Source organism: Anopheles coluzzii, chromosome 2, assembly GCF_943734685.1.
Source record: "Anopheles coluzzii chromosome 2, AcolN3, whole genome shotgun sequence".
Taxonomy (NCBI): Eukaryota; Metazoa; Arthropoda; class Insecta; order Diptera; family Culicidae; genus Anopheles; species Anopheles coluzzii.
The window spans coordinates 106550495-106564210 of record NC_064670.1 but is presented as its reverse complement, the minus strand read 5'-3'; the positions used below and the strand labels follow the sequence as shown (position 1 = coordinate 106564210).

Sequence of the window (13716 nt, the reverse complement as noted above, 5' to 3'; positions counted from 1 at the left end):
ACAATGTTATCTCGCTTCACTAAAACTGCATAATTGCCACTCTTCACTGGACACTTTGCTAAAAGCAACACCGAAATTCAGATATAGGCAATACATATTCATTCGATTGTCAGATAAGGACTGTTCGCGCCCATCCCTATGTTTAATTCAAATCCATTTACTTCGTTATACGGCGGGTGTGCTTGCGTTGAGAGTAAGTTCTGCTTAACTGTCATCCTCACAAAAGGTGCCCCCAATTCCTGCATTCATATTTCACGGTGAATATACTTTCATCAAAAGAGGTAAAAAAAAGCTCCATGACAAATGACAACGACCCACCTCTTTCACGGAACGCTCGGGTGGTGTTGGCAAATGATCGAAGCTGACAACTCCGAACCGCGGCCCGGGGTGTCGTCGGTCAGCAAAGGTATGTGTGTTTGAAATAGGCGAATATATTCATGCATAATGCAAGCGGTCAATCAAAAATCTGGAATGCCAATTTTTGTCCCGCTTGCTGACCAGGTCCCAGGTACGGCTCGGTGTGTTTTTGTGTGCTGAGTGGCTGTCCGCACCTGCCATCGCCAATCGTTTGTGGCAGCAACGCGGGCCGGAAGCACGAATTCGGTATCGGTGAGCAATGCCCATAATTCAAACCAGTGCCGTGTGGCACACAGCACAGCACCACCACAAGTCGGAATGTATAGCTAATTATCCTTCATCATCGCGCGAACTCCTGTGCGTGAAGGGTCATCGGAGGAATGTGACAGAGTAGTCCCCGTGCCGCCGCACAGGCAAGCGCGCGTGATAAATAGTTTGCTTTATGCTGCTAGAGAATGTCCTTTCGCTCCCATCCCAGCTAGCAACGTTGCCATGGCGTTGGAATTAAAGGGAAAAGGGACGTTTGGCTTCCCTTCCTTCCAACCTCCTGCTCCCCATACATCAATCAATCACCACTCGCAGCTCTTGCTATCGAGAGTTGGGGAGAAGAGTCGGTAAAGTGATTGAATAATGAATTTATGCCGCACGGCCATTAACGTCCAGTACGCGATACTCGGGGTGCGGATGCTGGGGCAAAGTACGCTTCTCCCACACATACACACCTTTTGTTGCCTCGCGGGCATCATCATCATGTCCCCCAACCCACGTCGTACATGCTGTGTGATGCATGCTGAGGGATGATTTTGATGATGAAGGCGGAACCGGAACCCCCTTACCATTGCCACCGCCATTTTACGGGGATTTTACTCACGGGAGGAATATGTATAACGAAACAAAAAAAAAAAACAGCACACACATCTCGCGGTAGACCGACCGGGATTGTTCGGTTTATGCTGCATTTAGCGAAGCGGAAATTAGCCCGGTAGCCCGCACTCGAACGATGTGGTTTTCATAAATACATCAAGCGTAAATAGAAATTCGTCACTCGCTTCCCCCTTTCCCTTGCGTTGCTTTCTTTCCCATGTCATTTACACCCACGCTGCTCTCTAATCCTTTTGTACCGAGACCCGCTGTTGGCTTACGTGTTGTTGTGCGTGGGGAGTTTGGGATTTTGTTTTTGGGTGGTAAAATAGCACCGATAGAGCTTTATTATTGCCTTGCGGCTGTGCTGCTAAAAAGTTTGCTGCTGTTTGAATTTAAATATTTGATTATTTTACACGGCTGCCCTCTTGACCGGGCCCATGTGACCAACACTGGGTGGGTTTTGCGCAACGTTTACGTTGGCTGGCTGGTTGTTTGCGTTGCGTTTTTCGTCACAAAAATGGAATTAGTTTTTCAAACTAATGCCTGCAGCAGCACGTAGATCGTAATAGCGCCCGGGTGCACTTGGGACGGAATTGTTTAATTAAAATGTAATTAAATATTTCATTGTTTGCTCAGGCTATGGGATGTTCCGGTTCATTTGATTATTCGCTCATTGAAGTTGCACTTTGGTGTTGCGATAGGTTGGATTTTGTAACATAATTATTTGCAATTGCTTTTCATAGTTTAGATGAATCAAATCAGTTGAAAAATTATAGGCTTTACCGACACGCCATTAACAATCCTTGGAGTGAAGCATATGCTCAATAATTCAGACATCATCTAACGACGGACAAGAAGGTAGATTTACTATTTATAATAAAACTGAACATGCAACTCATCAGGCGACATCAATAAAACTACCTTAAGAGGAAGAAGTTGAAGAAGAACTCTCGGATTCGAAAAGCGTAATATTACAGAACATTTCAACCAAGAATATTTTCAGGCTATGGTCCACAGCCAGACTATCTAACTAAAGCTGTCACTGTACTCTAGGAACTCGTGAAATCCTCCTCCCATTTAAATAACGAATTTCTTGATATCAAGAGGCACCACTTTATTGCATTCGTAATACACTCAACACACAACACAGCCATGCAGCTACACACTATCACCAGTCCTCGCATCGGAGATACTCTTCTCGCTCGCGGGCTGTTGCTGCTGGTCGAGCTGCGACTGCAGCCGATGCAAGTCATCCGCCAGCTGATGCACCGTCTCCACCAGCCGCCGATTCTCGTGCGTCACATTCCGCAGCAGCTGCTGCTCGCGCCGTATCTGAGCCGCCGCACGATCGAACATAAAGTCCAGCACCGTGTACGTGCAGCAGATCTCACTGATCCACCGATCGCGACAGGCCGCATCCTTCCGCACGACCTGTATCTTGCGCGCCTCAATGTACTGCATGGTCGTGTGCAGCCAGCCACAGTTCCAGGGGTTTTTGCGCAGCGACACCACCGTCACGGCGGGGAACGATTCCTCAAAGTACGGCACAAACGCCAGCTTGTTCTTGCTCAGCGAGAGCGTCTGCAGCTTGGGAAAGTACAGTGCCGACCGCGAATCGAGCGTCTTGATGTGGTTGTCGTAGATGGAGAGAATTTTCAGCGAGTGGCTCGCGTTTGCCAGCGGCTCCAGGTCAAAGTACTCGAGCGAGTTGTTGTAGAGGTACAGCTTTTCTAGCCCGACTAGGAAGCGGATGTTTCGCGGCACCGTCACCAACCCATTGTGCACGATCGAGAGCATCTTCAGCTCCCGATTTTCGACCGGCTCGACATCAAACTCTAGCAACCCGTTCCGCTGAACGTTTATCTCCGTCAGATTGGTCACCGGTATGAACAGATTGCGAATGCTGGTCTGGTTGTACACGTGCAGCTGCTTCGTGTTACCCAGCAGGGCGAAAATGTCCTTGCCGAAGTACGGTATGGCGCCGGATTTGATGAGCAGCGTCGGGTGGCGTGGAAACTGTATCGAATCACCCCCGATGCCGTTGGTGGAAACGTCCAGGTGCACATTCTCGATGAAGCAAAATCCGGCTTCATTTATAATCGAGCACTTGAAGTTCTTCGACTGCGCCCGGCAAATGCACCCGGTGAGGGCGAGCAGCAGCACGCCCGCTTGGAGCAGTAGCGGCAAAAACCGGGCAACCATCTCTCAAACAGGCACGAGCAGGGCGAGCGTTCCGACGAACCGAACGAAGAACCGACTTCAAAGTAATGCAAAGCGCGACTGGCTGGCAGGGTGAAGAACTGCAGCGCATATCGGGACACTATGTTTGTGTGTGAGCTTTCTGGAAACCTTATCAGCTTCGCTGCTCTCGCTACGTCGTCAAGACGGATTAAAATCCACACCGGTGACAGTAGCAATAGCGTTAACTGACCCTTCGCACGTACTCCGAAGGACGCAAAACAGTTGCACATTCCACGAATCACCGTTCAAAGCGGCAAGTTCATTAGAAATCAATCTCTATTTACCATTCACTTGGAGCGAGAAATAAATAAAAACTTCCACTGGAGTCTCATCTTGGAGCATCTGCTGGGTGGCATCGTTCACCGTCACCAACTGTTCTCCAAGGGTTTAATGACGAGCGAGTTCTGAACCCGTAGCAGAACTGTTTACACTGGGGGCAGGGAGCAACGTACCTGCCCATCCCGCACAACGTCTTCCCCGTTTAAGGGCATCTCTCCCGCATCTCGCGGATAACGACCCTGTGGGCTAAGCCCGTACCTCGGGTAAGTTGGAACAAGATAAGCTTCACCCGCCCGTGAGTACTTCGAGTGGACGCTTTTCAATGGGTGCAGACACACACAACGACACAGCACTCCAACACCACCTCCGATCGAGCGTCATCATAGCAGTGAGATAGACGGTGCCGTTTGGCGCAGATTTGTGCTGCCGCTTATCGGACGCGTTCTGGGAGATAATTTACCCGGTCTGCCCTAGAACATCGCGCCAAGATCTGGTGCGAGGCAGTGGTGGGCAGTATGCGCGCACAAGCAGTGACAAAGGAATGAGCACATCAGCACAGCGAGTAGGAGGTGGAACCTTTCAAACCCCACCACGAGGGCACAACACTCCGGGGTACGAGCATCTTTCGAGCTGGATTTCCGCTACAGATTTGGAGGTACCGGGCGGAAGTTGAAAAGTTCACCAGGCGACAACATCCGCCGTACTGGCTTTTTTCCACGTTTTTACTACTAATTCCTTTCTACAGGGCAGAGAGCACTGGGCGACTGGTTGTTTGCTGAGCGGGAAGTATTTAATTCATTAAAACTTTCCGCCTTTAACAGAGCGCACGCCCCCCCTGTGCGAGTTTTTGGTAAGATTTAATGCCGGGGATAGTTTACGGTTCGGTGTAGGTGCTGGTTGAGCTTTTGATTCGAGGCTTTTTGAAACGTTTGAAAAGAAACATGACGGTCGGTGCCTCTCTTTAGTTGGTCTCTATTTGTTTGTGAAGTTTGAAGTTACTCGTACAAGATGCTCGTCTTTTTGTTTTGATCTTTCTTGGGGTTGTGAAGACAGTTTTGTGCCTTCACCTACTTTGGAGGTATGGGAATAGCAGCAAGAACCATGATTAGAGGAACTACAAAAAGTTGGTTATGTTTATCTGACGTCTAGCGCATATCTAGGACATCTGAAACGATGCTCTTAAAATTCACGTGAAATAAGACTTCAACTTTTGCACATCTTCTTATTTTACTTCAACTTCAACAATAAAGCTCTCTTCCGGCTACGAATACCGAAATGACATTAAACCTTCAAGACAACCGAATTCAACCGCCAGGAATGTGAGTAATAAATCGAAACCTTCGGGTTTGGTCGCTTTGGAATGCTTTAATTTTGCTGCTTTTGTGGTATGCTGCAGTGTGCGCATACAACCTAACCCACAACCCCTCTACCTAAAACCACCAGAAAGGACCCCTGTGCCAGCGCTGCAGCTCTGAACTGAAGGGGACACACTTTGCAAAGCGAAACCAGAGAGAAGCTTGTTGTCACAACCAACAGCTGTGCAAAAATTACAGTAAACAGAAACTCGGAAGGGTACACGACAGCTACAGACAGAGTAAATGCTTGTTCCATTCCCCACCAACACAGTACAGCCAAATCTCGGAACCAAGCACAGCCACCAGCGCGCGTTGTTTGGTGCAAACTTTATTGTATCTTCTTCTGCACAGCGAACGGCGGATCCCCCAGACCACGGCGTGTATCTTACGGGGTTGGTGGTAAAATCTGTCGCCCGGTACAGCCGAAAATTGAAATTGAAATTAAGATAAAGTTTAAATTTAATTAGATTTTATCACACTTCCGCCGGCCCTGCCCATCTTTCCATCCGGCGTTCCATGCAGCTTCGTGAAGAAATAAATGGTGAACATCTAAAAAAAAGCGGAAAATCCTACTTCCAAAGGGTCTAGAATTGGAAAAGGCACAACCGAACGCGGCTCATTCCTTCGAACCTAACCAAAATGACGCCATGTTTCCAACCGTCGCACGGCTGGAGAAAATGAAGTTGCACTGCTCGGGAACGGAGCCAAATATGCACAGCCGGGCAAAAGAGATTAAGTAAGTTTGGTTTCAATTTTAACCCGACCCGAGCCTTCCCCGGCCGCGCACGTACCGCGCGCGCTGGGAGATACGGGTGTGAGACGATGGTAAATAGCAAGGATTATGATTGTCTCTGGCGTGTCAAACACGAAGTTAAACGAACAGATAGTGCCGCTATGCCAAGCGCGTTCCGAACGCGGGTGGACAAAGTGACAACTGGGGAGGAGGTTGGTTGAGCAAAAGCAAACACGCTCGCACAAGAGCAGCCGGGGAGGGTTGGTTGGGATAATCGTTTTCTCGAAAGTTGCAACAACCAGTGTTCCTCCATGTGCAAAACTATCCCCGTAGTCATCAGATAACGGTTCCAATGGTACTAATCGTGTAGGAATCATGTCGCCATCACGTAAAAGAAAAAAAAAACTCGCAAGTGGAAAATGAAGCAAACTTCATCCAACGACTGATGAGCGACTCACTTTCGCACGAATCTCGGATCAAATTGTCCCAGCTTCATTAGCTTCATATGAAGCAGGGGAAGAGTCGATTCTATCCCTTTGCGGACGACGGTTGCACACACGGATCAGAATAAAGTTACTTTAATCGGGCTCTCGTTGCAACTCCATTGTTTGGAAATGCTATTTGAACAACTCGTTCACTGTTAAGTTTTATTAAATCTCCGTCTTTGTGTGCGAGCTACAGCAGTATTACCACACTGGGTGAAGAGCCAATATGCCCAGACAACGACAACGACGATGGGCGAATTTAATACGACTAATTTCGCCTGCACATGAATGCATCATCATGCTCCGGAGCATGGTGAAGGAAGCATATTGTGTAAAGCTTCCTGAATGGATCTATAGATTTAAATTGGGCCATGGGCCAAAACCTTCTGCAAGATACACATGCACACACACATACACTCGCACAGATAAGGCTATGGCCTGCCTGCATATGCATACACACACCGTCCCAATTCTGCTAACGGTGTTAGCCATTTCGCAAACCGTAACCATCTTCGAAACGACGTCTACGGCACTTAATAAGAACATTCCTGGCTAAGACAGGCGTAAATTAAATTCTTATCCATTGACCTCCTACCCATTGCTTCTTACCACTCCTCCTCCCAATGCACTAAAGGCGTCTCGGATGGAGCACACAATTAAATGCCTGAGTGGAATAATTTACAGTTCATCGATTTGCCCGTACTACTGGATAAGAAGGAAACGAGGGGATCTGCTGTCTGCTGGTAGTGTGCTGTAAGATTTGAACCCCTGTTTTGCCCTGGTAGCACCTGGCCTGACCGAACCAGTCACACCTTAACGTTTGGCCGTAACGGAACGGAAACTAAGGGATAATTCTAGGTCATCCGACATGTTGCAACTTGTCGGCGGTGTTGCTGCCCGCTCCTCTTTTTTCAGACATTACCAGCATGACAGGACACACGTCAGATCCTTCGCATCGTCATTGCAAACGGGTGATAGGGTTAGGAAGGTTGCCTGATGCCGTACTCCCGGGTCAGTTTCTTCTCTGTGTGTATGTGACGTCGGTTCAGCTCGAACGAATCCTTTTTCATGGAGGAGGGCGTCAGTATATGTGTCTTCTGCTCTGACCCCTTGCCACGCCGAATGTCAAGCAAGCCAAACAAGGGAGCACACAGTGGACAACCTTTTCCGTCCCCACACACTCCCCACTCCTCCCCTCTCAATTGCTGTCAACACGGTTAGGCGCTTGACAAAAGTGTGCTAAATTGCGGAGCCGGAGCCGAATTCGGACAGGTCCTATATAGAGGATCGTAAAAACCTCGGTGACAGCCACCGGATAAACGCCCGGATGGGATTCCGGAAAATTGCCGTTTACGGGTGAAATGTGATGCAGGCCCCAGCGCAAACGACGCCAATTTACGATCACAGGTGTTTTGGCACGGACCAGCAGCAGCAGCAGCAGCAACACATGCATATACTTGTATCCCCACATATGTGTGTTGGGTTGGGACACAGGCTGGGCTTAGGCAAAAACAATTTTAAAAGACTCAAAAAAACTGGGAGCATTTTGAACGGAAAACAAAACGAAACAAAGCAGTAAAATTGTGCAAAATCATAACAGGACAGCAGGTTTTAGCACGCACGATATCATCCGAGCTTAATGATGTACTGACATGACACTTGAACCGATGAAATGTGTTTTGCTTATCCTATCGATTTCAAAATTGAAGGGTGGGTGAACCTTCATCCGAAATATTATTGAGCTCATAATCATCATACGTTAGTGTGTAGCTTTAGCAATAGCTATGCATGAAAAATAACTAGCATTAGTACCCCAATCTAGCCAGACTTGGGATTGACCAAAATCAAAACAATTCATAAGTTTTGATATGAAAATATTATAACAATGTTTGTAAGTAAGTGAGTCTTTAATAAATCTAAAGAAATTAGATTAGAATCTAATGAAGGAAAAAAACTGAATGACTTCTCACAAACTGATTATGTAATCATAAACTTCAATGTGCTCAAATAACAGATAAATTAAATCATTAACTCATCATTAAATAATTCAAAGAGTTGAATGTTCTGTTTTTACATAATGTACTAAACCAATCCTTTAGCAAATGCCGCACCAAACAAAGCTCTTCTCTTTTAGGATTCAAATTCTAAATGATTCACTGTTTGGTTTTTAATCGTCTACTCCCGCAACAGAAAAGTGACTCTCTGTTTTGGGTTTCCAATGATCAGTACTAAAAAAAATATAAGCCCTTATCTGGTTGCCCTTATCTGAAAATATTCATTTAAACTCTTTTTGTGAAATTGACTCCATACAGTTGTGTGGAGGATATACAAAACTTTACCCCTAAAAATGCTCATTCAGTACACACTCATCTATCTATGTGGTAGCCTAAACTTCCAACAAATTTCTTTTTGTTCCTCATCATCTTATTCTATTCAAAACCCTCCGAGAATCATTATCCCCTCCTTATATAGGAGACTTATTTAGTACCACGCTGCTGAATATTAGTCAAGTCCTTGCTACTTAAGCGACGGCTATGAGGCTTGAACCCACGACGGGCATGTCTTTAAGTCGAGCGAGCTGACAACTGTACCACGGGAGCGCCCCCGAAGTTCCAACACTGTTGAGCCAATAAAAAGGACCATGTGTGAAAAGCTTTTGCTTTTTGTGCTAGAGCAATTCAGTGCAAACGGTGTTGTTAGTATAAAACATCCAATAGTGCAAAAAGGTATCGAAGAGGTTGGCTGCAAACATGTCAGTACAAATTTCTGAATTTATTTTGTGTTCTATTCATTTATTGCATCTAATATTACTAAACCAGTGAACATTTTGCAATTAACATAAAAAAACAAGATTTCAAATTACGCAAGAATGTAGCAAAATTACACCAACTCATGAAACACTAGCATACATAAACCAACCGCGCTAGTCATCTAACTAGCGTAACCCGAGTAACGCACCAACTAACAAGTAAACAAACAACAACTAAAGCAATTTCATCATTGAAAATTACATTCGCAAGATCCGTACAGTACAGCGCACGGAAATGTGCAACCCTTGCAAAACCCCCAGCCCCACATCATCCTGCCTCCACACTTACAGTATCGGACAGAAAGATAGGGCATTGGTTTTTTAACGCACCATGCACCCGTTGGGCCATGTTTATGTGTGGTTTGTATGTGTTTGTGTTTGTGTATGTGTGTGTATGTGTGTGTGTGTGTGCATGTGTGTGTGCATGTGTGTGTGTGTGTGTGTGTGTATGTATGTTTGAATGTGTATTGATGTGTGTGTTTGTTTCACAAGTAGGTCGTGTCGGATAGATTTGTAAGTAGTTTTTTTGTGTTTTGGGTAAGGTTTTTGGTGTGATAAGCAGGACCACCGCCCTCGCGATCAGTGTGTTTTCGATATATTAACAATGTTACGGTCTTCTTTCGCCGTGGTCTTCTGAGGACGTCCGGTTGACTTGCGCGTTTCGGTTGTCCAAGCGCGTTTCAGTTGTCTAAGCACGTTTCGGTTGTCCGAAGCGCGTTTGCCACAAAAGTGCGCGATCGTTCCATTACGAACTCGATCCTTTTGCGCTTAATGCCAGCAGCAGCCATTCGCTTTTACATATGGCGCTGATAATCGGTACAACGTTTACCTCGACCCATTGTTACTAACATTGCTTGCTTGGACCGTCAAGAACGCGCTGGTTAAAAACTTGGACACGGCTGATCCCGTGCTCTGCCTGCGTTCTACTTCTATACGCGATGAATTACATCGTTGTCGAGCAGCGAAAACATCGCATGGATAAAAACTATCAACGAGTACGCGAGAAAGCGTCTTCCCTTCAAAATCGAGAACAGAATACTGCCGCGCTCATGAAACAAAACGCCCATTGAAAAGAACAACTGCGCGCCAGCTCAATGCACGCACAAAGTTTACCATTCGCACACAACGTGCAACGCAGAGATGCACGAAGGCCTTTCAATGGCGCGCACTGGAGAAACACCTGTGAGGGAATGCCGAGTTCATTGCTATTGTGCGCGTGTCCATTTCGCACCAGTGTCGCATTCACATTCATGAAACAGCACACCTGCGTTTTCGTCTGAGAAACAAGCGCTGCTGTCGATGCAAACTTTAGTTTTTATCCAAGTGTAAACGCACAATGTTTCACATGATAACACACATAATAAGAATAATTTCAACGCAATATGACATCATGGCAAGCTATGTTTTTCAGACACAAACCCGCGCACTTGCTAATACACATTAAAAAGCACACTCTCCTTCTTCTACTACACACACACACACACATGCACACACACACACATACACACACACACACACACTCACACACTCACACACATACACACACACACACATACACACATACACACACACAAACACAAGTAACGTGGCAAAACAAGTGCACGGTGCATTGAAAAAAAGGGTCCTATCTTAATGTCCGATACTGTACCTAGTGATCGGTGAATTATCCACGTAGTGCGCGTACGCGACCACAGAGACGAGACATACGCCGAGCAGGAACACGAACATCCGCATCTTGCCGTGGTAGCACAGGGAAAACCAAGGCAGATAGGCACTTCGCTCACCACCACTACCGTTAATGTTGAAGCCGGCGATGCTGCCGTTACTGTAGCTACTGCCGCCGTAACCGTGTCGGCTGCGGCTATTCGAGCCCGCCGTACCGGGCAGGCTGTGATTGCTATTTACACTACTGTGACCGTACGCCGTGCTCGATGGCGCGACACTGACTCCGTACGTAGCTTCCGTTGCGGCAGAAGCACCCTGGTGCTGGTACTGTTGCTGCTGCTGATCCGACGACCTACCGGTTCGTGGTCGTCCACTGCTATCTCCTCCACTGCTTGCACTCTTCATGCTGCGATGATCAGCTGAATAGCCGGCTAGATTTAGTGTGATGTGTTCGCTCGCTGAGTGTGCCGGTCGGGTGCCGGCCGTGTCCGTGCCCGCCACACTGGACGCTGGTGGAGGAAGCTGCCGATCGCCGTTCTGTCGCTGTGCGTACGGTGCTGCTGCTGCTGCCGGTGCACCGTACAGCGTTCTTCTGTCGTCCCCACCGCCCGGCACGACGGACGGCTCGGGCGTCCGGGCCGGGTAGAGGCGTTCGGTACTGGACGACGGTGACGAGGTGGCACTCCATAGCTTCACCGTGGAATCCGATGCTTTCATGATGAGACTGGCCCCGCTTAACGCGACGCCACCTCTCCGCTCTGGGACGGCACACCGCGACCAACTACTACCACTTCTAGGCTCTTTCCACTGGCCAGTTTCCTTCCAGAGGCCAGGTCTCGCGCACTAATCAGTATCAAACCGTAAAATACTGTAGAGTGGGGGCCCGATTACAAATTACCTTTCGCGTCAATGTACTAGAAGTGGTTCTGTTTGTTCTATAGTTCTAAGCTACTGAGCTCTATCCCTCTCTATCTAGCAACGCTTGCAATACGCACTCACACACAATGGGATCCAAGTGTGATGTTTTCTGGACGGGGGTAGTAGTCTCCCGTACGTAATTTGTTTCTTTTAATAGGTTCGGCGGTGTGGCACTCCCCGGTTTCATCGTTCCCGTTCCCTACCGTACCGTGTCCCTATGCTGGCATCAATCACGCGCAATTGGCTATGAATGCGTGAGACCGGGTACGTGATGTTATTCGACATTTACATTGTTGCCCGGGTGTGCGGTTCGTTGTTTGCCTTGCACAACGCACACGCGCGAGCGTTAAAAGGGATGAAAAGGTTCCAGGTGGGATACACCGTGTCGGTGGTGGGGTTTGGTTTTGTTTGCTGGTTTCGGTGGATTGTAATTTTTCACTCCCGTCGCATTGATGTACGTGATACGTGATACACCTAAAATGAAACGGAACGCACAGAGATTGCAATTAGTTGTTATGTTAATGTTTGAGGGGATTAGATTGAACGTGTTATGGCGTGTTCGCCATTCCGGGAATTCAAAGTAGAAATTTTACATGGAACTTCATGATCATCATTATAAATTTTTACCTTATCGTCGCTTCCAAGAGTTTCGTGGTGTTCTTATCTACGAAAAACAGGCAAAAATCAATCATCTATAGACAAATCGTTTCCCTCAAAAGTCAACATTGTTTACTTGCCAGTTCAATTCCGCAAAAACTACCTTTCCTAGACTCCCAACCGACAACCTGTGATGTTCATTTGCATTCTAAGCAGAAAGCAAACGCAAGGTCAGCGTGCACCCCTCACTGCCGCTCGGTTGACGATGTTACGGACGTTGATCGTCACATAAAATGTGTTTGTTAACTATTTGCCATTACAGGGTTTTCAATGATATTATTGACGTGTTCAGTGAATTGTTGATTCGTTCGGGCATATAATTGACACTTTCAGCGAGATATTGAATCGTTCGGAAGCAGGCGTTGACAAGTTCGGCGATACTATAGAGCTGTCACTTTCGTACCCCTTGGACTGCAGCTTGGATCATTCTCATCAGAAAGTAAACAAACGGTTTTCGTAAAAATATGTTTATTTTAACTAATTCATGTATTAAACAGCTTGGGGAATGATTATTAGCTACTTTCAGGACTTCTAAGAATAGAAAATTGAACCCTGCGGCACAGTGTGTAAACAAAACAAATGACAGCACTACAGAATCGCTGAACATGTCAACGCCTGCTTACGAACAATTCAATATCTCGCTGAAAGTGTCAATTATATGCCCGAACGAATCAACAACTCGCTGAACATGTCAATAATATCATTGAAAACCCTGTATACCGTACACGCCAGAGCGCGCTGCTAAAACGTGCCTTCATCGGTCGTGCATCGGAAGGGCCCGATTAAGCCGATTCCCTGTTTTCAATACGCCCTCTCCCTGTCCGCGCAACAACGGGTGCGGATTGTTGATCCATCCATCGAACAGCGTTCAAAATACAGCCTTCTGTGGATGGGGGGAAAACCTGCACCACAGGCAGGCAGGGAGTAATGGATCGGAAAACAGGTCCAGTACGTGATCGACACACGCTGCCGCCCACTGCGGGAACTTCGGAAAAAGGACGACCCCTAGCGGCACGCCTTACCGGAGGAGTTCGAATGGATAAATGTTAAATTATAGAAACCCGGCCAGCTAATGGCTAGTCGATGATGCCCAACCCAACCCAAAAAACCGGACATGCTTATACATAAACCATCAGGATGCGAACAGCCAGGGTCATTCTGTTCATTCTGGTCACTTCCCCAAAATGAACCACGCTGCTGCCCAAGCCGCACCACCACAACAGTGAAGCTAGAGTGATATTGGATACCGATGGTAATGTCGATGCCGGTGACGATGATGATGGTGATGGCGATGGCGATGGCGATGATGATGATGATGGTGATTGCAATCAAAAATTCAAAACAGTCATATTG

The 13716-nt window shown here is 47.1% G+C and overlaps 2 protein-coding genes across 5 annotated transcripts in view; both read right to left on the bottom strand.

Annotated features, from left to right (window-relative positions):
• Positions 1-13716, bottom strand: part of LOC120953800 (bifunctional heparan sulfate N-deacetylase/N-sulfotransferase) — a 178749-nt gene that overhangs the window by 40628 nt on the left and 124405 nt on the right. For all 4 annotated transcript variants that reach the window (XM_040374061.2, XM_040374058.2, XM_040374059.2 and 1 more), the window contains one exon: positions 10772-12180. In XM_040374061.2, coding sequence (XP_040229995.2) covers positions 10772-11505 — 734 coding nt within the window. In that variant the 5' untranslated portion in view covers positions 11506-12180. The remainder of the gene's footprint in view (positions 1-10771; positions 12181-13716) is intronic.
• Positions 2315-3522, bottom strand: LOC120953803 (uncharacterized). The gene has a single exon (XM_040374063.2). The coding sequence runs from the start codon at positions 3421-3423 to the stop codon at positions 2380-2382; it is 1044 nt and encodes a 347-aa protein (XP_040229997.2). The 5' UTR covers positions 3424-3522; the 3' UTR covers positions 2315-2379.